Raw genomic sequence first — 25,930 nt, 5'->3', positions numbered from 1 at the left:
CCTGAGAAAACTTTGAAACCGCTCAGGTAGATACCAGTTCCCCGACCTGGACCATGATATTAGTAGTGGTATTATCCTACTCAGGTTCGAACCTGGACAACTAGGGAGATTTCCCACTACAACCGATTACACGCACCAATTGATTTATCAATCAGGTACTCGTATAATTGCTGTTACGCAGCTCTGGCCTTCCTGGGCCCGATACGGCGGAAGCATATGGCCTAAGGCGATGTGGCATACAGCGCGGCAGTCCGAAAGAAAATGACGACGAAATTTAACCGCCACAAAGATAGTTGCTATCGAGGTGGACGTCTGTCTTGAGGGCATGAGAGTTGAAATATTGCAAGACAATATATTTTGTCGGTTGCTAACTTCGTTTATGGTGCACACTCCTTACGTCTAACGCGGTCATCAAATAAGCGAAAAGGCATCAGACCCTCCACATAAATGGCATTTACCATCCGACGGTCGATATAATGAATATCGCATATGGACCTGGGATTCAGAGGAACTCGAGGCATCTATGCAGACAGTGCGGTTTTACCGCGAGAGCCCCCTTGTCAGTTCCTATTTTGTAGTTTTTGTGGTTTCATTGTCTCATTAATGATTACTATATAGTGCACCAGATTACTCGCAGATACCAAAGCGAGTCTTGATCATCCAGCACACCAGGACGAAGACATCGCAAAAGTCCATATACTTACTGCAGACACCTATCTCTTACAAATGTCCTACTGGTTAATTTAGACAGACCTCGGCGACGATGACCGTTAACGTTGGCAGTGTTTGAAGCCAAGAGGATACGGATAGTAAGCCCGAGTCCTCCTCGCTGTACTGCTTTTACACCGCCCGTACTGATTGATATTCTTAGGCAGAATGCTTCAAGCTTAGCTCCGATATACCTGATACGCGCTGCGGCGAAGAGATGCTACTACCATTTCCACGTGGGCAAAAAGCTTTCTTTTTTGGTACAAGATCCAGGCCCGCGTTCCAGCACGTTCTCGGTGTCGAACCGAGCGTTGCTATCTCAGACGAAGTTGGCATATGCGAGAGGTTTAGTGGAACGATTGCAGCTGATTGCAGGCAGCAACGTCAATGCGGCACGGTCCGTTGTGAGTGCGGATTATCGGTCATTATTGATAGGTATCCAGAATCGTAGTTATGAAATTGAATATAGTAAACTTGTCTCATTGCGAGACGCATCGTCGTGGTGCTTACTTTTGGACCGTACCTATTTTGTCTGGTGTCGGGTTTAGAAGCAATGGGAGTTGCCATTCATCCCGCATTGCAAAGTGCTATGTGAAATAAAAAACTGAGCTTGTCAGTCAGGGGTCGGTCAAGTGCCTTCTCTGATCAACTTCTCCTTTTGCACAGAACGACATACAAATGCGCAACGGAACTGAACTGGATGAGCTCGCAAAACCAGAAAGGTCAACATAATCGACGGACATCGCCATCCCGGTTGTAAGCTCTAATCCCACAGCTATCGACACTTTTCGCCTTCTCTATACAAAACGTTGCGAGGTAGCAGCTCACAACATACCATACAGGACCTGTCCAAAGTTAACACGTCGTTCTTCGTCTTCCGTTGGGAGCGTCCGTTGCCTCGCCCAAAGCCGAACATCAGTTCGTTCGTGTTTGGATCCAAATTCAGTGACCTGACCACGTCTAAGCCAAAGTACCTCTCGGGTCAGAATTTATCTGGATCAAGATACCTCTTCTCATCTCCCTGCAAGAAGGCGTGTTTGCATTCAGAACGAAAAGGAAAAACCGCATACCAGTAAATAATGATTACCTATGTTCCTGCCAGAGTCAGTGAGATCCATCGCTGAATGTGCAATTACAAACCCTTGGTATCAAGTAGCCCTGAGTTGTATCCTCACTTAACGTAGTATGAGGGATCCCTGACCAGAGTAATAAATGATCAACTCTTGATGTGATGACACATACCTGTGATAGTGGTATTACGGTGTTCCAGCTTAGCATGTCTCCAATGATAGCTTCATCATAAGGCAATGGAGGTCTGTCTTTGAAGTATTTCGGCCTCATCGAACTTACTACAACAGTGTCAATTTCGGACTGGGCTTGGCCTGAACTTCTGGATGGAGCGGCTATAAGTGGAACAGGTAAAATATTGAGGCAGTGGAAGAAAGGGTTTGGTAGCGCTCACCGATGTAGCCTGAGGCCGCCGCCGCCGCCGCCGTATTCATTGCGAACTCCGTGGTTCAAGGTCATCTTTCTCGCCTATTTGCGCCAAGCAGTCAGACACCATAGATTGTGGAGTAGTCCACGCTTCCTCAATCAAATCAGCTACAATGTTTTTTTACCTGTAATAAATTGTGAGAGTAGTCACGATCTTCAATTTGGCGAATTCGAAAGGTACATCAAGCACCTTTTAAATCGACTTTCTTGAGTACAATGCATCAATGCATAACGCTTGCACCGGAAAACCAGGCGGCGATAAGTCGAACTGAAGAACCCCCCAGCCTACACTTGATATGATCAATGTCAACTCATGAAAAGGAAATGCTGAGAGAATGGCCGCTCTCTGAGGAGTTTACCCGTACGTAAGGGTTTTGACCGATTGCGCGACGGCAGAAACAAGTCTTCTCTGCCGACTGCATTTCGTATACAACCGTGATCCCCATGATATTGATATTTACTGCGATAAAGCTGCTCAGGCATCAGCATATGCTATACATGATTACTAGCCCCTGAACGTGAATACGTGCCTCGAAACCTTGAGGGGTCCGGATTCTGTGCAAGTGGATATCACGCTGGCGAAGTGAGGAATCTGCCTCAATACATGATGGAAAATTTTATGAGATCCTGGTACTGATTCATAGCGTAACACAATCATGCTCCGCTCCACGACATAACTGCGAAAAGACATGAGCTGCAGCTCAGATTAGAAAGGAGTATACAATCACTTCCAGTACCAATACAACACGGATCAGGTCACCTGAAAAATGTCGGTCGATTCTCTGATCATCGGTATATGTAGACCCACCGTATATATTCTTCCAGACTGTATATGCCAACAAAGGACTGATATTTATATGGAGGGGTTGCCTGTCGCAGGGAGAGACTTTGGACCGCCTCGTAATGATGAGGGCCAAAATAAGAGCGACAGTGCCGCAAAGGGCAAACGCAGCGACTAGTGAATACGGATGGGTACGCCGGGATTCAATAACCGAAAAACTCAGATGCGATACTGTCTGATGCATTCAAAAAAGCAATCCTGACGTCCGACCCGAAATCATTCTACGGGTCTTTCCCTCAGCTTTGCGATGCGCCTGGGGTATTGTTGTTTCACTGTTACGATTCACAGTTATGATCTGGGAGATAGAAGGATAAAGGATTTCAATTGGATCTCCCCCTACGTGATAGTTACGTGATATTAGATATCCGTGCCAGACGATGAGGATCGAAACGCACCTAATGGAACTGGAGAACTTTCTCCGATTCCCGGTGTTCGTCCTGTGATAGAATATTCGGGCAGTAGCTATTTACAGACTTGTGCCTTTCAGCCTTGGATCATATACTTGCTATTGTAAGTGGCAGGTGGGACAAGCGTCGAACAGCTTCATGTCATGAAGCAGACGTTGGCTTTCCTGATGACCTTTTCACAGAGAAAATGCATACAGAAATGCAAACTCGGGGCCTAAAAAGTTGTGTCGGACACGATATTCAGCAGCCCTGAGGTGGCATGAAGGGCGTGGTGATAGATGAACCCACACATGCTTCGCACAAGCCTCAAACTCCCAAGTACCATTCTGAAGGAACAAAACGTCCGTTGGCCCCCAGTGGGCATGGTCTATGGTTGTTGTTTGTTGTCGGGACTGCAAATTACAGTGATCACTTAGCGGAGACCCAATAATTCTACTTGATTTCTTACATGCCTCCCAAAGCTCACCGCGCTGGCGCAACGGGCCTCCCCCGTACACACTCCCGTTCATCGTCGGGGGGCTCCTCCAAAGCAGCACTGAACCTTCACTTCACGCAGAAGGATCCTGCTCCAGCGAAGCAAGCCGAAAGAACGAAGAAAAACGGCTTAGTTCATGACGTGCGTCCCATCAATACTAACCCCTCAAATTTGGCTGAACCGCGTGATCCCTCTCGTTTAGTCGCATTCAAGAAATACTTCGCCTTATCCTCCTCGAGTAAATAGCTCGACACATCTTGCTTCAAGGGAGCAGCTACCAGTTCAAACACAGCGGCATGTACCTCCCTCAAACCAGCGGCAGGCAACGACAACTGGCAAACCTAAAGCTGGATTTACTATCGCTAGCCAAAGTGCGGATGAAGACGATGAGTGGATCTCTAGCGAGAGCGGGGCAGCGACTCCGAGCAGTGTGAGCTCCGACAGTGGCAGGTCCCGGACACCGGTCGAGACGCACAAACATTCGCTCCCCGCGGCTCCGCCCATTGATGAACTCATACATCGACCGGAAACTCCAAGAGCACTACCGCCTTCTATGTCACGGGTGCCTACCATCCGTCCCCCCGATGCACCAGCTCGAGCGTTATCAGCTGTAGCTGTGTCAGCTGCACGTGCATCACCGGCTCCAGCACTAGCCACATCTAGACATCCAGTGAAACAGTCCAATCTCGCTCAGCACCCTTCTCCTGAGCGCCGTATCATGGAGACTCGTTCAGAGAACACTTCGCCTATTCATCGCTCACGTCCACACAAACGCCAGTCAGTCACACGCCCACCATCTACTCATTCAACAACAAGCAGAAATGATGCACCATTACGCCCACATCCACTTATCCGAGGTCAGTCATATGGCCATGCAGCTCCAGTGACACCACGGATGGTGCCTCTCGCTCCACTCACCATCACATCCGAAGCTGCTCCAGCGCACATATCCGGTACTCAGACCTATGATACGGAGGATATAATATGCACTTCGCCATCTAGTATCAAGACTGCGCATGCTCTACCACCTAATCGCAAGACATCAATATCATCCGCACGTTCGGTGGTCACTCTTCCGAGTCAAGCACATATCCAACCACTCCAATTCAAGGTTGTACATGACCGCACTCGTACCCTGTCATCCATGTCATCAACTTCATCGAGCTCTGTACAAGCGTTGTCATCACTTGCACAACTTCCCACCACCCGTCCGTCAACACCGCAATATACCTCGCACTTTCCTGCAGCTAGTCTGTACACCAACCTTGAAACTGTGCACCCGCTACTCCCACCACCCTACCTCAGTGCACATGTGTCCATCCTTGCGCACCGAAGTCCGTTGAGGGAGTCGTATGATAGAGTTATTGCCGCCAAGGAGCAACAACGACGCGGAGAGAGTGTTTGAGGCGCCCATACTGGTGCTTTTGGATTTTAACTGACTGGTAGAATGTCCGTGACACGTCTCCTCGTTCACCCTCATTTATTAAACTGAGCGATATTTCAGATCTATACATACCATTATCATCAATTTTTCTTTCGTCATTGCACCCGACTTGTGTACCGTTGTGGACAATACGATACCATTTACTGTCCCAGTGTACTCAAAGCTATCATTTGGTGTCTCGACGTCTTTATCTCTTTAGAGTCATGGCTATGTTCATTGTCCAGATGATCTCTTGCCATCGCAATAGCAAAAGATCGTTGAACCTGAATGTCCTTACTAAGTATTACAAGGCAATCTGAATCCTATGTAGAACACTTGGCCTAAGTACTAGTCGTCTCCCTCGAAGATAGTAGCCTAGTCCTCATACCATTAAGACTATAATGCCAAGTAGTAGGCTACACAATGCCATTACATAATAATGTTAACGTTGATGTAAGTAGAACTTCAAACAATGTGACGTGTCAGTCACATGCACACACTGCTTCCGCGCATTCACAAACCTGTCCAGTGCCAGGACACAGCTCGCCACGCAGTCTAGTTCTCATTCCACCGTTCTCTCCAGCGATAGCTACGCTTTCAAAAATTCCAGAAGTTCTTGCATAATACACCTTGAATTCTGGAGACATGTGGTTGTCTGATGCGCAAAGTCAGTTTACCCAAGCTCTGTCTGCTCTGGTTGTTGAATGAGAATCATGATCTTAGAAATTGGCGTGGCCCTTACGACCTTCGGGACACTATTCATGTTCCTTGGTGTCATGTTGTTCTTCGACGCTGCTTTGCTAGCGCTAGGAAATGTATGTAACCCCAATTCCCGCCTTCCATTTTTTGCTCACATCAAGCTCTTGCACAGATGCTCTTCTTATCCGGTCTTACCTTGATTATTGGCCCTCAGAAGACATTCTACTTCTTCGCGCGAAAGCAAAAGCTTCGAGGAACAGCATGCTTCATTGGCGGTATTCTGCTCGTGTTCATGAAGTATGCATTCATTGGAATGATTGTTGAGATATTTGGCTTCTTAAACCTGTTTGGGTACGTGGGACATCTCATAACGAAGAATTTGATCTAATAGCTAGGTTCAGTGACTTCTTTCCCGTGGTCGTGACATTCCTGCGTCAATTGCCATTCATTGGCAACCTATTGTCATTGCCATACATTCGACCTGTAAGTGTCATTTATCAACGTCGCTGAACGTTCGAGTTAAACTAACCGGAGCAGATCGTGGATCGTATAGCGGGTTCAAGGACATCGGCTGTGTGACACAGCGAACAGGCTCGCCCAACATTAGACATTCAGAATTACAGCGGCATTTACAAACGGTTGTCTCAATACATGTCCATGAGACAATTCCTGAGCGTGTCTTATACTGATTAAGGAGGTCATGGTTATACTCTTCCTCCATCATGGTCGAACTTCTCATGCGACCACAATCAATTCGTCACTGGATGTTCTCTTTTCACTGTTCGAGCATACTTCAGCGTCATCTCAGCTACACGCATGGCGGACAGCTCATCACGGTTGCGGAATGTGAATCCGCCCTTCCTCGTCTGATTCAACAACAATACCGCTGGATAGAGGTTAGGACAATGTGAGCTTACCTACACGGCATGAATGGTCGCAGAAGCTATCGAGGGTGTCGGTGAGAACTGATCTTCCGTGCCGAGATTGCTCTTACATGAATAGGATATGACGTGCTATGCCGGAGCCAGCAACTGTGAGACAGACCTTGAATTCAAGATATTATAGTGTGGCTCGAGCATAGATACTAACATGGACAGACCACTGTGGCTGGCCACCATGTACGGTTCCAAGGCCGGTCACATTAGCACTAGTGAAAAATCAGCGTGAAGTAATTGCAAACGGCGACGGCTTGGAATCTGAGTCAGATCTAGTCAGATAATCTGACTAGATCTGACTAGGTGTGCCAAGTAAAGCTAATTATGTAAGCTTATAAGCGCACAATCTTAATGAAGACCAGCCATTTCCTACCACATATCCTCAGTCGGAGTCCTTGCCATTCCATTGTTATATCACCTGCATTTTGCAGGCACATACTATGACTCGCATGCGCGCGGAGGATTCTCAGCTCATCGATGATCTACACCGACTCTCAAAGAAGTCGCCCAAGCTAGTACGATCAACGGTGTATACCACGCCTTCGGATCCTTCCATCTCTGTTCGAAGCTGGAAGATGAATGAGTTCAAGTATTATGACGTTCCATCGCCATTTCCAACGCTAGCGAGAGGTCTATTCAGCCGTGAACTTCCACGTGGAGATGATCCTAATGGAGAGCAAAAGTACCAAATCGTAGCTCGGGGATATGATAAGTTTTTCAACATCGGTGAGGTCCCGTGGACCGATGTGAGTTGTCTCCATGTCAAACCGCCCGACATCATCTCATTGGAATTCGTTCGCAGTGGTCAACACTCTCCTTACATACAGGACCCACATATACGCTATCACTCAAATCTAACGGATGCATCATATTTGTTGCTTCCATTTCTCCTTCGAAGCTGATCGTCACGTCCAAACATGCGCTGGGACCGATGAAAGGGGTATCAGAAACACATTCAGAGGTTGGTCGTCGGTGGCTCAAGAAGCACTTGAAAGAAAAGGGCAAAACCGAGGAACAGCTGGCATCGAGATTGTGGGATAAGCAATGGACAGCCATCGCCGAGGTATGTGATGCATACAAGCAAGCAAAAGTTCTCGAGCTAACTATACTTCACAGCTTTGTGACGACAGCTTCGAGGAGCATATACTTCCTTATTCTGCCGAGAAGTCGGGTCTACATCTCCACGGAATCAACGAGACTTCGAAAGGATTTCATACTATGCCTACAAAAACGGTCGACGCATTCGCAGAAGAATGGGGGTTTATAAAGACGCCTGTCATCACCCTGAACTCGATTTCAGAGGTGAAATCCTTCACCGACGATATTGCGAAAACTGGAAAATGGAACGGCGAAGCACTTGAGGGATTTGTAGTCCGTACGCACATCATCGATCCAAAGCAGGAGTCTACCACTCGCAATGCGCGTCCTCCTTACCCAACAGGATCCTCTTTCTTTTTCAAAGTAAAGTTTGATGAACCGTACATGATGTATCGCGACTGGCGGGAAGTCACCAAAATTCTGTTGTCGACACAAGGATCGCTCAACGACGCCAAATTGCCGAAGTCGAAGCTGAAGCGGAGGGATACCCACCTTTATGTCGAATGGGTAAAGAAGGAAATAAGGCATAATCCCAGTGCGTTTTCGGAATATTTGAAAGGCAAAGGCATCATCGCCACTCGCGAGAGATTCTTGAAATGGATGGAGACCGACGAAGGGAAGAAGGGGTTGGCCGTACAGAGTGAGACGCCACCAACCACCAAGGAGTTTGGGAAGTCGATAATTTTGCCTGTTGCCATTCCCGGGTGTGGTGAGCACCCAATTTCTGTCTCGTGCCTTTCTTTACAGTTTCTGCTTCACAGGTAAGACCGCTGTTTCCGTTGCGCTTACTTCTCTCTTCGATTTCGGTCACACCCAGAGCGACGATATACAAGCGAAAAAATCCGCTCCCGCGTTCATCAGGAATGTCGTCAACCTCTTGGAGCACCATGATATTGTTATAGCCGACAAGTATGGATCATGCTGGATCTCGTGATCCCACTCGTACTAACCTGCTGCAGGAACAACCACCTCAGGCAACATCGTGACTCCCTACGCGATGCCGTTGCCAAAATGGACCCCCCTGTTCGTCTCCTCGCGTTGAATTGGTCGCTCGATCGGCCTCAAGCAACAATCCATCGGATATGTGGTGACAGAGTTTTCGCGCGTGGCGATAAGCACCAGAAACTTCGTGCTGACACCCTGGCTAAGGCGCACGAAGACGTCATATGGCAGTTTATCCGTGATTCAGAGGAGCTTTCCGACGAAGAGGTAGACGTGAGGATAGAAATGGACATCGAAGATACCCTTGAGCAAACTGTAGACCGTGCAGTCGCTGCGTGCGTCGGCATCCTTGGCCTTCGACAGCCAAGTGCAGATGATATCGACGAGGCCGTGTGCAAGGCCCGTAACTACGTGCCTCGGATAAAAAAGCCTCAAGAAGAAAAGAAGAAAAAGAAAGATGAAGAACCTATGCCGCGCTACTTCGGACTCCTGCCGGAAGTTGATCTCATTGATGTCATTGGGAAACAAATGGAAAACGCATCAGACGTACCAGAAAATGGGAAAGCGTTCTGGAATACCCTCGTTGCCGGACATCGTGTCACTGTGCGCCCCCATATCACTATAGTGCACAGCAAATCCCTCCCCGATGCCATTGAACTGTGGAAGCGGTGCTCACAACTCCATAAAATGGCACTTCCTCCCTCGTTCACCTTCACTCTCGGTCATTTGGTCTGGAACGAACGAATTATGGCCATTGCGGTGGATGACTTCGAGCTCGACGGTTCACCAGACAGTCACTCTTCTGCAGGTCAGGAAGGGAGTGAGTTTGTGTCGAAACTGTCGGAGGAAATCCGAAATGCTTTGCACATAACGGTTGGAACAAGCGATCCTGAGGTACTCCCTTTTGAAGCGAGGGCTCTTGTGGAAGCATGGCGCTTTGAGAAGAGATCAGGAATCGGCTCACTCGAACTTGAAGGGCTGACAGCGCGAGGAAGAATCAAAGGAATGTTTAATTGAAGATGCTATGATCTTGTTTCTTTTAGTGATAGTCCCATAGCCATTCGTACAACGTGTACCCCCCCGCCCACCAACCCGCCATTGATTAAATTGTATCAACACCAATTCAATAATACACGCAACTGAGAGCTCAGCGTTAAGTTACAGTCCACGTTCAGTTTGCACGCCGTTTCTTCAGTGTGGACACCGTCTTCGAAAGGGGCGCGGTAGAACTGAGGCTGGGGACAAGGGTTTGGTGGTGGCGAGCGGAAATATATCCATATCAGATTAATCGAATTCTGATGGAGGCACAGGCGAGAACAGCGGTTCTGGTTCTGGTTCTGGTTCTAGTGACAGTTCCAACCAGTTGGCTTCAGTGTAACATCAGGTACCTTCGCCCTCCCACTCCCACTCCCATACCAATCCCATACATCTTTTTCCTGTCTACCTTAACGCCAGGTCTCTTACCTACTACCTGCTCCTTACTCACTGTCCTCAGAGGAACACTGTACCGGGAAATGGGCGGGTGAGCACGTGTAAGGCGATAATGTGTGGTTCAACTGGGATGAGGTGTACAAGCCGGAGGTACGTGGACTGACGAGCCAGTTTGACAAGGTTGATGGCTCATACTTCTTGCTTGCAGTGGGGGCAAATGCACATATGGAGTTGCATCTTCCCTATCTGCGAGACTTGCTGGATGAAACACCCCGAAACGTGAATCCGAGGTGCACGTTAGAGGCACTTCCGGATGCAAAAGTCTGGCTGTAGAACCACATTTACCCGTTAAATTCGTCAAATTTACAAGTAAATTAGTGCTAATTAGTTAACTTGCAAATTTACGCTACATGGCCTCGGGGATGGCAGTGTTAATTTGGGCTCAGGACACTATTCCACGGCCATGTCTTATGGTCATCTTCGAATCTTTTGAATGCTGGCTGTCTTGCAAACGACAGCAGTCAACACACAGAAATGTCGTTCACATTCGAATGGCCACGCTTTTCCGACCAGTTTCACACAGATGCTATCCAGATGCTCAATAACGCCCTCAACAAGGGTAACAAACCGCCAGTCATCGCTGACAAGATTGAAGTCGTAGAACTTGAAATGGGAACGCAGGTGGGTTCTGCACGGTTCAAACTTCATCGCACCTCACTCCTCATACCACCCGACAGCCACCAGAACTCGAAATTCGGGATATCGGTGACTTGACAATGGACCACTTTCGCGGTATATTTCGTTTCACTTACGCAGGAGACGCACATATCGTACTCAAGACCAAAGTGCAGGTGTTTAGCTACTTGTATCCCATTCGCTCCGTCATATTAACAATTTCTTCGTCAGGCAAATCCCTTGAATCACAAGCAACCTGATATACATATCATGACAGGCTCTCGTGGCATGCTGGCTGCCAAAGACCCTCTTGTAGTTCCAATGCTCCTCCGCCTCTCCCACTTCAAACTCAACTCTTATGTCGTCCTAGTCGTCTCAAAGCAAAAAGGCATCACACTCGTATTCAAGACAGATCCCCTCCAGAACGTAGATATAAATAGCACATTCGACTCCATCGCTGTAATCCAGAAGTTCATCCAACGCGAGATCGAAGGCCAACTTAGGCAGATGTTCAGGGAGGATCTACCGGGAATCATACATCGTCTCAGTCAACAGTGGGTAAAAGCCAAAGTAGAGGCGCCATATCTCGACAAGCGAGCACCTATATCGCGACCCCGAGCTTTCGACGTTGTTTCTGCACCTGACCTTGCATACATATCACCTGGCATTTCTGGTATCGGGTTGCACATGCTCCGCCAACAATCCCTTGGCTCCCTCTCTTACAGTCGCGCACGCTCCATATCAGGTGCTTCCGTATCAAGTTCAGCTCGTAGAAGTATCCGAACTTCCCCCACTCCCTTCCACATGAGTCCGCCAGTATCAGACACATCTTCCTCCAATCCCGAGCAAGAAATCTTTGACCCAACATACGGCCTCCGTCCAGAAGGGCTCCCAACAAAGAGCGTCTTCTCATCCTTCAGCCGCCTCTTCACACGTAACATGGGTCTTGGAGATCTTGCTGAAGAGCCCGGAGAAGACGAAAGCTTGGAAGGCGAAGAAGAGCAGGGTTCATTCGATGTTGTCGACTGGGAAGATTCAGTACCGGAGTATTCACCACCCCCAACTAGCGTTGAGGAGCCTGTCACGGAATACGAAACGCTGCCTGCAGTGGGTGGTGGCACTATTACCCGTCCGCGAGTATACCATTCCCAATCTATGATTCAGACTCCTTCAAAAACATCCCATTTGCAAGATGCAACCTCTGTTCGCTCAGGCCCTCAGTCCCGTCCGTCGCATCCCACCCGCTTATCCTCTCATCAGCAGCATTCTAACTTCAACCCGTATTTTCCTGTTACTCCTGCGCTTTATGGCGTGCCGCGCCTCCACACACGGTCAGAGCCCGGATACGATATCCCCACACAATCCCACCTATCTCGCCCCATTACTCCCTCTAGCCTCGAAACCCAATTCTCCTCAAGCAGCGGCGTCATCGACACCCCACCCTCTTCCATCGCACCCCCAGACGCAGCCACAAACACAAACACAAACACAAACACAAATGCAGAGACCTCCCTCAAATCACCCCTTTCCTCGCGTCGCCTCTCCGTCTTTTCCTCCTCTAATATAAACCATTTCGACACCTGGAGTACCACGCACACGCACGCCATAGACCCGGATCCAGACCCCGTCATCCTCCGCCCCGCTCTCAACAACACCATCTCCCAACTAAGCACCCTATCCCAGTCGAACCACACATTATCACCTTATACACGCCCGCTCGCTCATTTCACGGTACGGAGTGTTCCTCCGAGGACGTTGAGTAAGGAGCAGGTGGGTGAGAGACCTGTTGTTAAGGCGAGGAGGAAGAGGATATATAGGATTGGGAGTGGGAGGGCGAAGGTGCCTGATGTTGTATTGAAACCAACAGCAACGGCTACCAAGTCGTCATCGGAACTGGAATTGGAACCGGAATCGCCGTTCTCACCTGTGCCCCCATCAGAATTCGACCAATCTGATATGGATCGATATTTCCGCTCGCTGCCACCATTATCACAACAATCCCTATCCCCAGCCTCAGATCTACCGCACCCCTCTTCTCATGACGTTCGAAGACGACGTCCACGCTAGATTTATTTATTGATTCTGCGACGTGACTTGATGATTTATTATGGCAGTGCATGGGCTTGTAGCATTGTAGTATACAGACATATCTTATCTTACACATTACATTCCAAGAACAAAGAACTAGGACAAGGACAATGTACCGCACGCACGCAATATGATCCGACTCAAAACCAAAGCAACAAGGACAACACTGACGACAACAACAACATTTCCAAATTCTAAATGTACCCATTCTCTTGTCCCATGTTAAACGATGGGGAAAGATTCAACATATCTCCCGAAGGCGCTACAGGCTGAACGAGTGGTGAAGATGACATTTCGACCTGGAGGAAATCCTGCATGCGGTAGTTAGATGTCTGAGTACTAAAAAAAGAAAAACACCCACATCGACATGCATACTCGGCAACCTACTCGTATTTTGCCTTGCACTTGGTAACTGCCTTAACTCGCGAAAATCATTCCGTGTATACGTCTTTGTGAGACCTGTAACAGCTGGCGAGCGCAGTACTGCTGTTGGTGGGGAGATCGCCACGAGGCCTAGGACGTCTTGGCTGGGTGATTTGCGCTTTGGTGGTGGAGTGCTGGGTAGGGAAGCTGGTGGTTGAAGGAGCGAAATCAGGTCGCAAAGGGGAATCGTGAGGGTCGATGGGAGGAATGAGATTGTTGGTGGTGGGGATGGGAAGGGATGGAAGCCTTTGATGATGGGGAGCATAGGGAGCATGTTGGGTGGTAACGATGTTTCCAGGTGGGTGCATAGCTTGACCCATTGCTCGGAGGTGAGCCCGTGGAGATCGGATTGGGAGGGAGAATCGAGGAGTAGGAGTGTGTTGACGACGCTCTCGGAGTCGAGGGAGGAGAGGTTGTCGTTTGATTCTACTATTGCGCCGAGTGCGTGTCCTACTTCCCAGAGCAGCCGTTCGGGATCCCTGTCTTTCTCGTCGGTCGTCTCGAGGACAGCAGAGATCAAGCCGAAGGCATTCATCCTGCGTACGCTCGGCTCTTGCACCTGCACACCGCGCAAGAGTACAGCAACGATTGAAAGCCTGAGCTCAATCCCTAGTGACTCTGGATTCTCAGCTAACCGCCCGGCAATCATTCCAAGATGTCTTGAATGGATGTTGGCTTCGAGTAAGCCGGTCATAACGGTTCCCCACTCCGATTGGTATAACGAGGATATACACCAGTCGCCGTCTTCACCTTCTATGAGCCCTGCCACAAACTCGAGCCCTGTCACAAACTCGAGTCTTGCGCCCACTTCCCACTGCGCGACAACCCTTCTCTCGGCCATCACCTTCAGAAAACTAGCAAGTCTCTTCACCTCCCCTTGGACGAGGAAGTCACCCAGCCCCAACACACCCCGGTCAAGGTTGACAAGTCGCTGGACCAGTTGAACCTTGTGCGCGGGTTCGAGATGACGGAAGAAGAGTGTGAGGGGTGTTAGAATTTGAGGAATGACAATGGGCATCCAGCCCACGGGTAGGTCTCCATCATCTGCTAGAACTCGAAGGACCAGGTAAAAAGCACTCAAAAGTCTTCTCGTAGGATCGATATTATCAAAATGGAGCCCCTGTTCAAAGAGCGTGCGGAGAACTATAGATAGGCCACACTTGGATTGATCTTGCAAGTTCCTCGAAAACGCACAGAGCACGTTGGCACAGGCATGTTTGGTAAGGAGAGCGGCATCCCGTACTGCGCTGTTTGCGACAGATTCGTGGGATGCGACATCAGCACAGCTGTACATATCCAAAATGCCGCTCACGAGCATCCGGACTGCACGGCTTGTGGTAATGGAGAATGCATATAAGCTCGCAATGATGAGGAGGTTCTCGTTCGTCACGAGTAAGAGCGGTTCAAGACCAATCGTAAGTGATGGAGAAGGCGTCAATGAGAACCCTTGCTTCACCTCCACGCTGATACGAGTAAACACATCGATGGCATAATTCAAAAGTCCATGCGTATGTTCACCCCACACAGCCTCCAACACCGTCCAGTCGCCACATTTGGTTCCGCTCTCGGTATTATCCTCTAGCGTGTGCATGATGACAGCCACAGCAACCCTAAGAGCCCGTATCCTGCCTTGATCCAAAATTGCGTCGTGACCTTCTTTTGCAAACGCAACGAGTTCTTCTACGGCTCCACCAACGCCTTCGGCTGCGATTTCGGCGGCGCGCTCTATGTCTGCTCGTTCGCGTTCGTTGATCCATGTTAAGCTCCATGGTTCCCAGCTCCTCACGCAGCGAACGAAATCAGGATTGAGGAAACTTTGCGGGTTGGCTGCAAGTGCGTAAAGAAGGGACTCAGCGTTGATCCCTGCAGTTGTGGGTGGGTCATTCCCAATTGTCATGCATTCCAAGCGGAAGGTCATTTGGGGTAGAAGTAGTAGGGGGGAGATGATCTGATACACTCGTCAGAAGTTGGGCAAAGTAATGATAGGAATGACATACCGCACGATATCCAGGAATTTCCTGCCACAAGCGCAAAACACCCAGAGTGCGCTCGCGACAATGTAAATTTGGAAGACTGTCCGACCAGGCGTACACAGCTAGCACTGAAGCAACTCCAACATATGCTCTAACGAACGCCATGAACTCCGAATGGGATATATCCTCAGAAGGTTTCAAGCCGGACATCAAATCTGGCGGATACACGCCCTCGTATGCAGGTGCATCTCTGATCTTCGCAAGAAGGTCCTCGTGAGTGGTGATACACGACAGCCATATGCCAAAACTCTTTTCCTCCTTTCCAATGTCCTTTAGAAACAGTGCTGCCCTGGCGTAATCTGCATCTGGAACCCCGGACAGCGCTTGATCAAAGACTGTCCACGATCCTACACGATCACTTAACCGTCGACAAGCCTTCTTCATCTCGGGGGTCACTGTCGGCGGCGCAAGGACAGCTCGTAGGACATTAAGAAACCACGACGCCTTCAACAACCGCGATATATCTGGATTTGTTGTTGCATCCAGAAGTGTGAGTAAAGCCTCTTCATCCAAAGTTGATGGGTCAAATATCGTCTCAAGTTCGAGCGCTTGCTGCGAGAGTGTGAAAACAAGTATTTTTGTGCGCCTAAGAATTGACCTACCATCAAAGCCTGTGAAAACTCAGGAGTCTGCGAAGCCGAGCGAGAGAGAATGCCTGCAATGAGATATGACTGTGCATTGTCCTACGAAACAAGTTAATGGGTTTAGGTGGGTATTGACTTCGGGATTCGTACCCTGGGACCGACGGCCTCCAAGACTTTCTTTGCAAATCGATGCAATTGCTCTGATGAAATGTCATCCATCACAGGACGACTCAAAGATCGGAACGCAGTATCTAAATCGATATCCATTTCCTCCTCGTTCAGGTCGGAATAAAGATGCGGAAATTCCGGGAGCTCCCAGTCATCATTAGGTTGCTTGAGGCAGAACATGAGGCGGATGATGAGGGAAAGGGAGGGCGCATTGGGAATTAGTGCCAGCAGATTCCTCGCAAGAGCGGTTGGGTCGTTACTCTTTGCAGCATCTAAGGCAGGCACGAGGGGAACAGAGGAATGGGTGGGTAAGGAGAGGGGAGAATAAGTAGTTGACTTGGGTGGGCTATCTGAAACGACATCGCCGTATATTGCCATTGATACTGTTTCAAAGTCTCCACGTACAATCATTAAACGAGTCGCGAACTGAGAGTTAAGTTGGAAAAGACAATATATAAGTGGCATTCAAAATACCTCAGAGCCCATGTTCACTGCATATTCCACTATACCACCTGCGTATGGGATGACGGTTGGCATGAGTGCATTAGGTGCCTTGAGCTTCTGCTTCGCGTCCACCGGTGAGCCCACGGGGTAGGCATTGAAATATACGTCAAGAAAGAACGCTTTTGGTTCTGTGCGGCTGACTATATGGTTATCTCTATGTCACGCAGCATGATCAGGAATAGTTGCACTTACGCAATGATGTCTGGACACTGATCAAAGGGCTGCACGTCTGTGGGAAATATCTTGATCGAATGCACTCTGCTTGGTGACGAGAATCTGATAGCAGAGAGCTTGGACGGGCCTGCAGGACTGAGCGTGCACCATTGTAGTAGCATTATTTAAACCGAAGTCAAAATCCAAGTCGTCACGATTGCTTAAAGGATAAGTTGTTTGGATCAGAGGCTCTTGCCAAACAAATTACTGAGTCACATGATGCAAAACAATTACAGCTGCAGCCGTCACGGTGGTGCTTCGATGTACATAAAACAAATGATAACATAGACCGAAAACAGAGTTAGCGACATTCTCAGGCTGAAGGCTCGAGTTGTACTAGTGCGGTGACATCTCAGCTTCCGAGTCTACTAGGTCGTAACCCGAAGACATTCAAAAGTGCACAAAAGCAAACGCAGAGGCCCTTACCCGTCGCGTCCTGCGGGATGTGCCATTTTCGGACTGCGAAGAAAGGAAGGGCACGTGTCTGTATGCCTCCGACGCTTCTTCAGAAGCCGGGAGATAATTTGAATGCAGCGAGCCTGAGGTTGCTCCACAAAGTGATAATGCTGGAACTGCGAGAAATACAGATCCGCCTATATCAAAGGTCATGAAGCTCATGCGGCCATACATTCTAAAGGTAGGGGTTTTCTGTCAACTTGAGCGACAATATTCAAGTGAATCGTAGATCATGTAGCAGTTCAAGGCATCGACGATGAATATCATACAAACTCACGTCATTCAGGTATCCGTCATGGATACTCACCGGATGGCAGTGGCATCGTTAAATACATGGATATATAATAATATCTGCGGGGTAATGGATGCTTATACGGATCGAGGAGACCATGGTATTCGTGCGTCCTCTATTGTGATGGTATTTTCATGCGACCCTGACTAATTCGTCACTGAACACCTTCTTTTCACTGCTCGAGCGTCCTTTCGCATCACCAGGGAGCGACTCGGTCGGAGAGAAGTGATCGGAGGTATGCCTCAAGTTGTTGGTAAGCTCATCGCGGTTACGGAATGAGAATCCGTTCTTCCTCGATTGGTCGACAACAAGGCCGCTGTATATAGTTGAGAACAATGCAAACTTGTAAAAATGCTGGATCTTACACAGCGTAAATGGTCATGGCGATGTAACCTGACACTGGGACAAGATACGAGTGACGGGTATTTGTTGCGTCGGCGAGGGCACCTTGTGCAGGTGGGTACCAAGCCCCTCCCCCAACACCCTGAGTTTAGTGAGAACCTTGAATCGAGCACAGCCAGAATACGAGAGGACTCACCATAACAATAAGACCAGAGCCCCGCTTGGTGTGCACTCCGAGGTTCTTAGTGCCTAGAGTGAAGATACACTAAAAGTACACGATAAATGAGGTGTAGCTCAAAAAAAGGAAGAGACGTACAGGATAGCAAATGGATTCGAAGAAGAACAGACAGAAGAGACATGCGACAGCGCTATACCCAGGAAGCTGAGAGACCAAGAGGCAGAACAACGAACAACAAAATCCGTAGAAGGTATCAAAGGTGAAGAGACTCGGACTAGAGAAACTAAGGGCGAGAACAGAACTCAGTCTTGGTTCAAAAAGACTAAAGGGTAACTATGGACCATACCTAAGGGCGAGAACAGAACTAGTAGAGTAGTAGTTAGTAAGAGTAGAGTAGGGATGTCAATAAGATAGCTCACCTCAGTCTTGGTTCAAAAAGACTGAGGGAGATTGTTCGACGAGAGGAGGAATTAATACGTTTGATTGGGACGGAGAGTCAATAGGAAACGTGTATGACGCATGGTAGGAGGAGTGTTCGTGTATGTAAAATGAAAAGGCTAAGTACGTGTAAGGGTCATATCTTGATACTCCCACTCGAACGCAAAACGCTAGAGACGCGGGCGTGCTCATTTAACTGGGTCTTCGTTTGACGATGAACGAAGAGCAAGCGAGTGTCGATGGTTGCGGAAAAGTTTTCGTGGTAGGGATTTCGTGAAGATGTCGGCAATCATATCATGTGTGGGTACATAGGGAATGATGATGGTGCCGTCGCTGACCAGATCTCGAACGAAGTGATAGCGGACGCGAATGTGCTTGGCCCGGTCGTGGAATTGAGGGTTTTTCGTTAGTGCGCGACTTCCATTGTTATCACCATATAACGTGGTGGGGGTGATCAGCGAGAGGTCAAGACCAAAATCGCATAGCAGCTGGCTGAGATGGATCTGTTCGCGGGCCGCGTTAGAGAGTGAGATGTATTCAGCTTCAGTAGACGAAGTCGCAACGACGGATTGCTTTTGGGAACGCCAACTGATGGGGGAACCGAAAAGAAAGTAGACATAGCCCCCAATTGAGCGACTGTCGTCTTTATCAGACGCGAAGTCAGAATCCGAATAACCGATGAGTCCTTGGTTGGACAAACCAAACGTTAGGGAATGATGTGTGGATCCACGAAGGTAACGAAGGAGATGGTGAAGCTGGCGGTAGTGGTCTATGCCAGGGTTACTCAGATATTTTGACAGCGCCGATACTGCATATGCAATATCGGGACGACTAACGCGCATGGCGAAGTTGAGTTCCCCAACGACACGCGCGTATGGCATGTGCGCAAATTGTTGGATTTCGGCTTGAGTGAGGGGTGCAGATGACTTCGTCAAGGAGATCCCTGGAACCATGGGGGTAGATACTGGTCGACAATCTGACATCCGAGTTTCACTGAGAATCTGTTCGAGAAAGGAGGATTGGTTGACGGTAAGGTGCTTCTTAGAGCGATCTCGTGTAATGTGCATTCCTAAGAAATGACGCGCTTCACCAAGGTCCTTCATTTCAAAACGTTTGCTCATCTCCGATTTGAAACCGTTAAGGAAATCCCGACAGTTTGATGCGAGCAACATGTCATCGACGTAAACAAGGAGCCAGATGGTCTTGTCATCTTTTCGTAAAACATACAGACTATAGTCTGCTTCGCTACGAACAAAATTAAAACCTTCTTTTCGCAGGAAATCATCGAGTGTCTTGTTCCATTGACGACCGGCTTGCTTGAGTCCGTAGATGGCCTTGAGGAGTTTCCAGACCCAATCTGGATGCTCAGGGTCTTCGAAGCCTGGAGGTTGACGCATGTAGATTTCTTCGTCAAGCTCGCCATTGAGAAAGGCGGTCTTCACGTCCATTTGATCAAGTTCAAGATCAAACTTAGCGACCATGGAGAGTAGTGCACGTACGGTGTCGTATTTTGCAACAGGAGCAAAGGTGTCGGTGTAATCTAGTCCTTCGATCTGTGTGAAACCCTGCGCAACAAGGCGGGCCTTGTGGCGGGCAATCTGGCCATTTTCGTCATACTTGTGCGAGTACACCCACCGTGAGCCGACTGCTTTTCTCCCTGATGGGAGTGGTGTTAAGACACCCACTCCTTTTTCTCCCAACGAAGCTAACTCTTCATTCATTGCGCTTTCCCAATGACCCGAATCCATTGACAAGCGAGCGGCAGCTATCGTTTTGGGGGGAAGCTTCCGTCCATCAATCTTGTTGCTGTCCGCCAAGGATACATGCTTCGCGGAGTGCTCAATGGTGACATCGGGGGTAGCACTAATACTAAGATTTTCTTCTTCAACAACCTCCTCCTCAACAGTGACCGGTACATAAGTCCAACGCCGCTGTACTGGGACATGTTTTGTTGGGATGGCAACAGTTTTCGGGACTGCTGGTCGCGCGTCAATGCGTTGACGTGTCGAACGTCGTGGCTCAGGAGATGGTACCGTTTCTACCGGAACTTCAGCAGGGACAGGGAGAACATTGTCGTTCGACTGCGGGAATGGCTGTGGAGGTTCGGGGATGAGAGGAGCAGAAGTCGGAAGTACTCCCACTGAAACGGTACTGGGTCCTGGTAGTGTAATACCGGAATCATCTTCTCCAGGTCGTGTGGTTCTGAAGCCGTCTTCTGATATCGGCAAATCATGTGGCAATGCGAGGGTGGGCTGCTGCATTGCAATGCGCTGGTTGTGTAATTCAACGAGGGGCGAGAGAACTGAGTTGGGTGTGCCGTAGAAGAATTTTTCATCAAAAAGGACATTTCGAGAGCGCACCGTCTGTCGTGTCGCTGGATCCCATAGAAGATATCCCGCATCTTTGACGTGCCCCAGTAGGAAGCACCGTCTCGAAACAAAGTCGTACTTGTGGCGATTGTCGTCTGGGATGTGAGCATATGCGAGGCAGCCAAACGGACGTAGGTGCGAGACATTTGGTAGTTCACCATAGAAGAGTTCAAACGGCGTTCTGTTGTCAGTAGCTGACGACGGGAGGAAGTTCTTGATGTATACTGAGTTGAGGATGGCGTGGCCCCAGAACGAACGAGGAAAACCACTCTGGTGATGGGCACTTAATGCTCGGGTGGCAATGGTCTGGTGTCCACGTTCGGCAACACCATTCTGTTCGGCTGTATGAGGCATCGTAAGTTCGTGCTCAATTCCTTTACTACGCAGGAATTCAATAGTAGCGTGAGAGACGTATTCGCCACCGTTGTCACTGCGGAGGCGTTTAACTCGTTGCCCTGACTGGTTTTCAATCCAGGCGATATATCGCAGAAGGTGCGAGTGTACCTCACTCTTGTGCTTAATGAGGTAGATAGTGGAATAACGCGAAAAATCATCAGTGAAGGCAACAAAGTATGTTTCGCCGGACGGGGTTGCAGTGTTGACGGGTCCCCAAACGTCAGTGTGAACAAGTTCAGCGACGTGCGTTGCACGGTGTCGAGCATGAGACGGGAACGGCAATCGTTTTTGTTTGCCCATTAGGCACGACGGACAGTCAATGTGGTCACCAGGTCCTGTAGACTCGTCTAACAGGTTAAGTGACAGTCCTAATACAACCTTCTCAGCTTTGCGCAAGGTGGAGTTTGCGGCATGGCCCATGCGTGCATGCCATACAGCTAGTGGTAATGGCGTAGCCGAGGTGGACCTGGTGGCAAAGGCCGTATGGGTGTGCTTGGCTCGAAGGTAGTATAGACCGGCAGAGCATTCCACACGTGCGATCACAGTCTTATCAGCACGACGCATTTGTCCTCCTTCAGCATCCGTTTCGAAGAAAATTCCCTCCGACGCTAGAGCAGACACTGATATCAGTGTGCACCGTAGGTCTGGTACGTGGAGGAAAGGGAGTTCGATAGACTCATGTCTTCCGTCGAGCACTAGCGTGATGAATCCCCAACCTGGGGCAAGAACAGTATCGTCATTCGCAAGTTTCACGATTGATGGAGGGTTGTAAGTTCTGTAGCGAGTGAAGAGGGAGTGATTGGATTCCATATGTGCGGTGGCGGCAGAGTCTACGTGGAATTGAAAAGAAATAGTGCTCGTATTAGAGAAACTAGCAGAGTGTGTAGGAAGACGAAGAAACGATGGAATGCCGTCAGGTTGTCCTGGTAGGGGAACTGATATGTCAGTACCTTGTGAAGGTGAGGGGGGAATGCACGCTGACGTGTTTGATGAGTCGGATTTTGCTAGACGAGCACAGCAGTTGTTCCAGATATGGCCTGTGCGCTTGCAAGATCCGCACGTCGAGCGCCACGACAACTCCCATTTATCTCCCTTGGAGGCATCAAAATCCTTCGGTTTGGCACGCTCAGTAGGTTTACCTGCTTTCGCCACCCTAGCAGCCATGGCTGTGTGGTGCGCATGTGGGTTTGCAGAGCCGAAACTTGCATAATATTGTTCCGAGTTCCTGATCTGGCTGATGACTCCTTCCAGCGTTAGCTTCCCGGTATTGGCGTCAGCACTATGGAGTATGAGCTGGGAAAGCGGCGCATAGAAGTCGGGAAGGGCACGCAGTAGCGCTTGGACAAGGGTATATTCGTTGCACTTCCATTCGATGGATTCAATGACCTTGAATTGGGCCTTGATGTCCGTGATCTCCTTAATGGTCTTGGTAAGAGAGTCGCTATCAGATGCTTTGGGAAGGTCAAAGATACGGCCCATGAGGCTCGTAAAGCGGATGCCAACAGACGCCTGATACTTGTCTTCTAGCGCTTTCCAGATGACGGCTGGATCAGTGACACCCATGAAGTGGATGAGGTCACTTGAGTGTACCGTCATACCAAGGAGTCCTTTGGTTATGCTTTGGCGTTCTCGGAAAGAAATGACGTCCGCGCTCGCATCATGTGCCGCGAGGCGTTTGTTGAAGTCAGCCTCAGTCTCAGTGGTGCTTCTGGTTGGGCGCGGAGGACCCTTCTCATCTCCTGAAAGGAGGCGCCAAAGGTTGAAGAGCGAGAGCCAAAGGTCCATGGTCGTTACCCACGAGGTGTAGTTGGAGCCATTGGCGTCCAGAGGAGGGTGAGGAAAAGATGTTGGAATCCGGATGTTGGACGACGATATGGTGGACATGACAGGTGTCGAACGATGTGTCGGCGATGGCGACAATAGAATGGGAAGATTCAATGGGTGTGGTAACGAGCGAGTTGGTACGACAGGCGTTAATGGCGGCGATGGCGGCAAGGGAATGGATAAGATCCGCAGGTCAAGCGGGGATAGAGGGCGACCTTGTTCCAGTTCGGAAAAGGTCGGAGAGGCTCAGATAAGGCGAGTGGAAGCGAGAAACGAATGTATGCCTAGTCTGAGCCAGGGCTCATAACCTATCAAAGGTGAAGAGACTCGGACTAGAGAAACTAAGGGCGAGAACAGAACTCAGTCTTGGTTCAAAAAGACTAAAGGGTAACTATGGACCATACCTAAGGGCGAGAACAGAACTAGTAGAGTAGTAGTTAGTAAGAGTAGAGTAGGGATGTCAATAAGATAGCTCACCTCAGTCTTGGTTCAAAAAGACTGAGGGAGATTGTTCGACGAGAGGAGGAATTAATACGTTTGATTGGGACGGAGAGTCAATAGGAAACGTGTATGACGCATGGTAGGAGGAGTGTTCGTGTATGTAAAATGAAAAGGCTAAGTACGTGTAAGGGTCATATCTTGATAGAAGGCTAGCAATAAGGCAGGGTCGATAAAATTGAGCATCAATACACCAAGAAATCTGTAAGCCATTGAATTCAGAATGTCGATGAAGGTAGAAATTGTGTCATGTCTCACCGTCCTACGGTGAACGTGACCTGGCAGAACGAGAAGAGCTGGCTAGCCTTTGACTGGTCGATACCAACTCCTTGCTCAACGAGGAAGTTGACGGCGAAAGAGGCGATGGTTACTTGTGCACCGCTGTGGTATATTTAAGGCCTACTACACAAGCTGGAGAGAACCAGAAAAACGCACACGTAGGCGGTCTGGGCAACAAACCCAAAGATACAGCGATATTGCTTCCAGAAAGGTCCTTGGCCATCTGTGATACCAACCTCATCTATCTCTTCAGCCAAAGCATCTTCTGTGATTTCAGGTAGGCTGCAGAAGCTGTCGAAAGTTAGGACGGGCGTTCCGTCATGCAAAAATTGGTCTCACAAAAATAGTATATTAAGTACTATGCCGAGGCCAGCAACTGCAAGATAGACCCTAATAAAAGTTTAGTACGGTACTTGCACAAAAGCTATCAGACAGACCATTGCACAGTGCCAAGACTGGTCGCATTGGCACCAGTAAAAAACCAGCGTGAAGCGATCAAAGGTCCAGCAAAGGATGCGACGCCTTGGAACCCTTGACTAAAGTTCAAACGGGCGGCAGCATACTGAGGCGTGCCAAGCACAGATATGTAGGAGTTGGCCGCGACCTCGAGTGTTGAGAGGCCGCAACCTAGGTAGGATAAGATATTAGTATTATAGTGATATAGCTCTTGTGAGTTGAATTACCAATTACGAATGTACTCCCGACGAACCCCCCATATGTTTCGTATTTCGCGGATGGCCAGAAGAATACGGCACCTAAGAAATGGTAAGTCTGTGTATTTTACAGATGAGGATACCAATACCAATGGAGTACAAGCCAAGGCCGATATGAATGCCTTTCTATAAGTGGAAGCTGTTCGTTATCTAATTCGTGGATCTCCAGATTAAGAGTCACCTTGTATCCTACTCGTCTCATCTGCTCTAATTAGTATTGCTCCGAAGGAAACACTGATGTGACTCACAAATACACCCGCGAATGGTGCCCACACGAAATAGGCACCCTAACTTGCGATTAGCGAGAACGATCGCGCTATCACCAAGGACCAGACACTTACAAAGTATGCTAATTGTAAGAGCGTGCTCTGAAGCTTTGAGATCCCAAATACGGTCTGGAAGTGTGCGTTGAGTACATCAAGAAGCTGTTATCGAAGGTTTCGATCAGCTGGAGGAATAGATTTGCAAATGCGGGAAATTCATACACCATAGGCAAAGCCCCCTGCAGTTCGCCGCGAACTTCGTTATTTCGGTACCAATACCACAAAGAGACCTATGACTCACAAGTAAAAAACAAGGACGTCACAAGAGCGAACGCAAAGGCCCATTGCCTTCGTCCGAGTTGAGTTCCTGCATTTCGTTCAATCAATCCTGTCCAGACATTGAAAGTGAACCTGCGTTCAGTGCTCACCGGTAGTTCCTGTAGGAGGTGCCATGCAGGAAAGGATGGACACGCGTCTATATGCCTGAGAACCATTCGACGCTTATATTGCGGACCATGATTGCATTGGAGGTCAGCAAAAATGATTTGAATCGCCATGGGGCAATCTCGGATCAGGAAACGTAGTGGGGCTCCAGCAGTGACCAGTGACTATCCACATCAATCGGATACAATTAGTGTGAGCGCTGCGCAAGTCCTATGACCTGCGACCCATATCGTCTCCCTCCATACCAACGATTTGTGAGAGTTTCTTCCATATACGGACAACTGTGCGATAATCGGC

At 48.9% G+C, this 25,930-nt stretch overlaps 8 protein-coding genes across 8 annotated transcripts; 5 read left to right on the top strand and 3 right to left on the bottom strand.

Moving 5' to 3' along the window:
• Positions 1-3,852: 3,852 nt before the first annotated feature.
• Positions 3,853-5,794, top strand: F5891DRAFT_1045879 (uncharacterized protein). The gene is made up of 2 exons (XM_041362272.1): positions 3,853-4,066; positions 4,128-5,794. Exons 1-2 carry the CDS (start codon positions 3,899-3,901, stop codon positions 5,328-5,330), a joined length of 1,371 nt encoding a protein of 456 aa, XP_041223655.1. The 5' UTR covers positions 3,853-3,898; the 3' UTR covers positions 5,331-5,794.
• A 43-nt stretch (positions 5,795-5,837) lies between these two features.
• F5891DRAFT_1148936 (Got1/Sft2-like family-domain-containing protein) lies at positions 5,838-6,626 on the top strand (the record flags this gene model as incomplete). Its single annotated transcript, XM_041365082.1, has 5 exons — positions 5,838-6,015; positions 6,072-6,163; positions 6,220-6,398; positions 6,449-6,530; positions 6,582-6,626. Exons 1-5 carry the CDS (start codon positions 5,994-5,996, stop codon positions 6,624-6,626), a joined length of 420 nt encoding a protein of 139 aa, XP_041223654.1. The 5' UTR covers positions 5,838-5,993.
• Positions 6,627-7,297: 671 nt separating this feature from the next.
• Positions 7,298-10,226, top strand: F5891DRAFT_1148932 (RNA ligase-domain-containing protein). The gene is made up of 5 exons (XM_041365081.1): positions 7,298-7,728; positions 7,785-8,045; positions 8,099-8,789; positions 8,842-8,989; positions 9,040-10,226. The coding sequence occupies exons 1-5, from the start codon at positions 7,423-7,425 to the stop codon at positions 10,037-10,039; spliced, it is 2,406 nt and encodes an 801-aa protein (XP_041223653.1). The 5' UTR covers positions 7,298-7,422; the 3' UTR covers positions 10,040-10,226.
• Positions 10,227-10,734, top strand: F5891DRAFT_1045871 (uncharacterized protein). The gene is made up of 2 exons (XM_041362271.1): positions 10,227-10,603; positions 10,662-10,734. The coding sequence occupies exon 1, from the start codon at positions 10,321-10,323 to the stop codon at positions 10,546-10,548; it is 228 nt and encodes a 75-aa protein (XP_041223652.1). The 5' UTR covers positions 10,227-10,320; the 3' UTR covers positions 10,549-10,603; positions 10,662-10,734.
• A 63-nt stretch (positions 10,735-10,797) lies between these two features.
• On the top strand, positions 10,798-13,337 carry F5891DRAFT_502519 (uncharacterized protein). Its single transcript, XM_041372053.1, has 3 exons — positions 10,798-11,134; positions 11,191-11,304; positions 11,360-13,337. Exons 1-3 carry the CDS (start codon positions 10,988-10,990, stop codon positions 13,193-13,195), a joined length of 2,097 nt encoding a protein of 698 aa, XP_041223651.1. The 5' UTR covers positions 10,798-10,987; the 3' UTR covers positions 13,196-13,337.
• Positions 13,338-13,410: 73 nt separating this feature from the next.
• F5891DRAFT_1191377 (uncharacterized protein) lies at positions 13,411-17,263 on the bottom strand (the record flags this gene model as incomplete). Its single annotated transcript, XM_041367444.1, has 7 exons — positions 13,411-13,527; positions 13,578-15,587; positions 15,637-16,224; positions 16,275-16,355; positions 16,407-16,850; positions 16,899-17,082; positions 17,121-17,263. 7 exons carry the CDS (start codon positions 17,261-17,263, stop codon positions 13,411-13,413), a joined length of 3,567 nt encoding a protein of 1,188 aa, XP_041223650.1.
• A 758-nt stretch (positions 17,264-18,021) lies between these two features.
• Positions 18,022-18,590, bottom strand: F5891DRAFT_1191376 (uncharacterized protein; the record flags this gene model as incomplete). The annotated part of the gene is made up of 4 exons (XM_041367443.1): positions 18,022-18,205; positions 18,255-18,373; positions 18,428-18,480; positions 18,548-18,590. 4 exons carry the CDS (start codon positions 18,588-18,590, stop codon positions 18,022-18,024), a joined length of 399 nt encoding a protein of 132 aa, XP_041223649.1.
• A 5,390-nt stretch (positions 18,591-23,980) lies between these two features.
• Positions 23,981-25,865, bottom strand: F5891DRAFT_1045838 (major facilitator superfamily domain-containing protein). Its single transcript, XM_041362270.1, has 13 exons — positions 25,618-25,865; positions 25,491-25,556; positions 25,412-25,428; positions 25,268-25,351; positions 25,175-25,213; positions 25,108-25,128; positions 25,016-25,052; positions 24,897-24,968; positions 24,651-24,840; positions 24,553-24,603; positions 24,370-24,504; positions 24,193-24,315; positions 23,981-24,136 (listed from the first exon to the last, which is right to left on the bottom strand). The coding sequence occupies exons 1-13, from the start codon at positions 25,640-25,642 to the stop codon at positions 24,052-24,054; spliced, it is 945 nt and encodes a 314-aa protein (XP_041223648.1). The 5' UTR covers positions 25,643-25,865; the 3' UTR covers positions 23,981-24,051.
• Positions 25,866-25,930: the final 65 nt, after the last annotated feature.

This window comes from Suillus fuscotomentosus (assembly GCF_016647785.1).
Source record: "Suillus fuscotomentosus strain FC203 chromosome Unknown F5891scaffold_42, whole genome shotgun sequence".
In the NCBI taxonomy this organism is placed as follows: domain Eukaryota; kingdom Fungi; phylum Basidiomycota; class Agaricomycetes; order Boletales; family Suillaceae; genus Suillus; species Suillus fuscotomentosus.
This window is presented reverse-complemented; position numbering and strand designations above follow the sequence as displayed.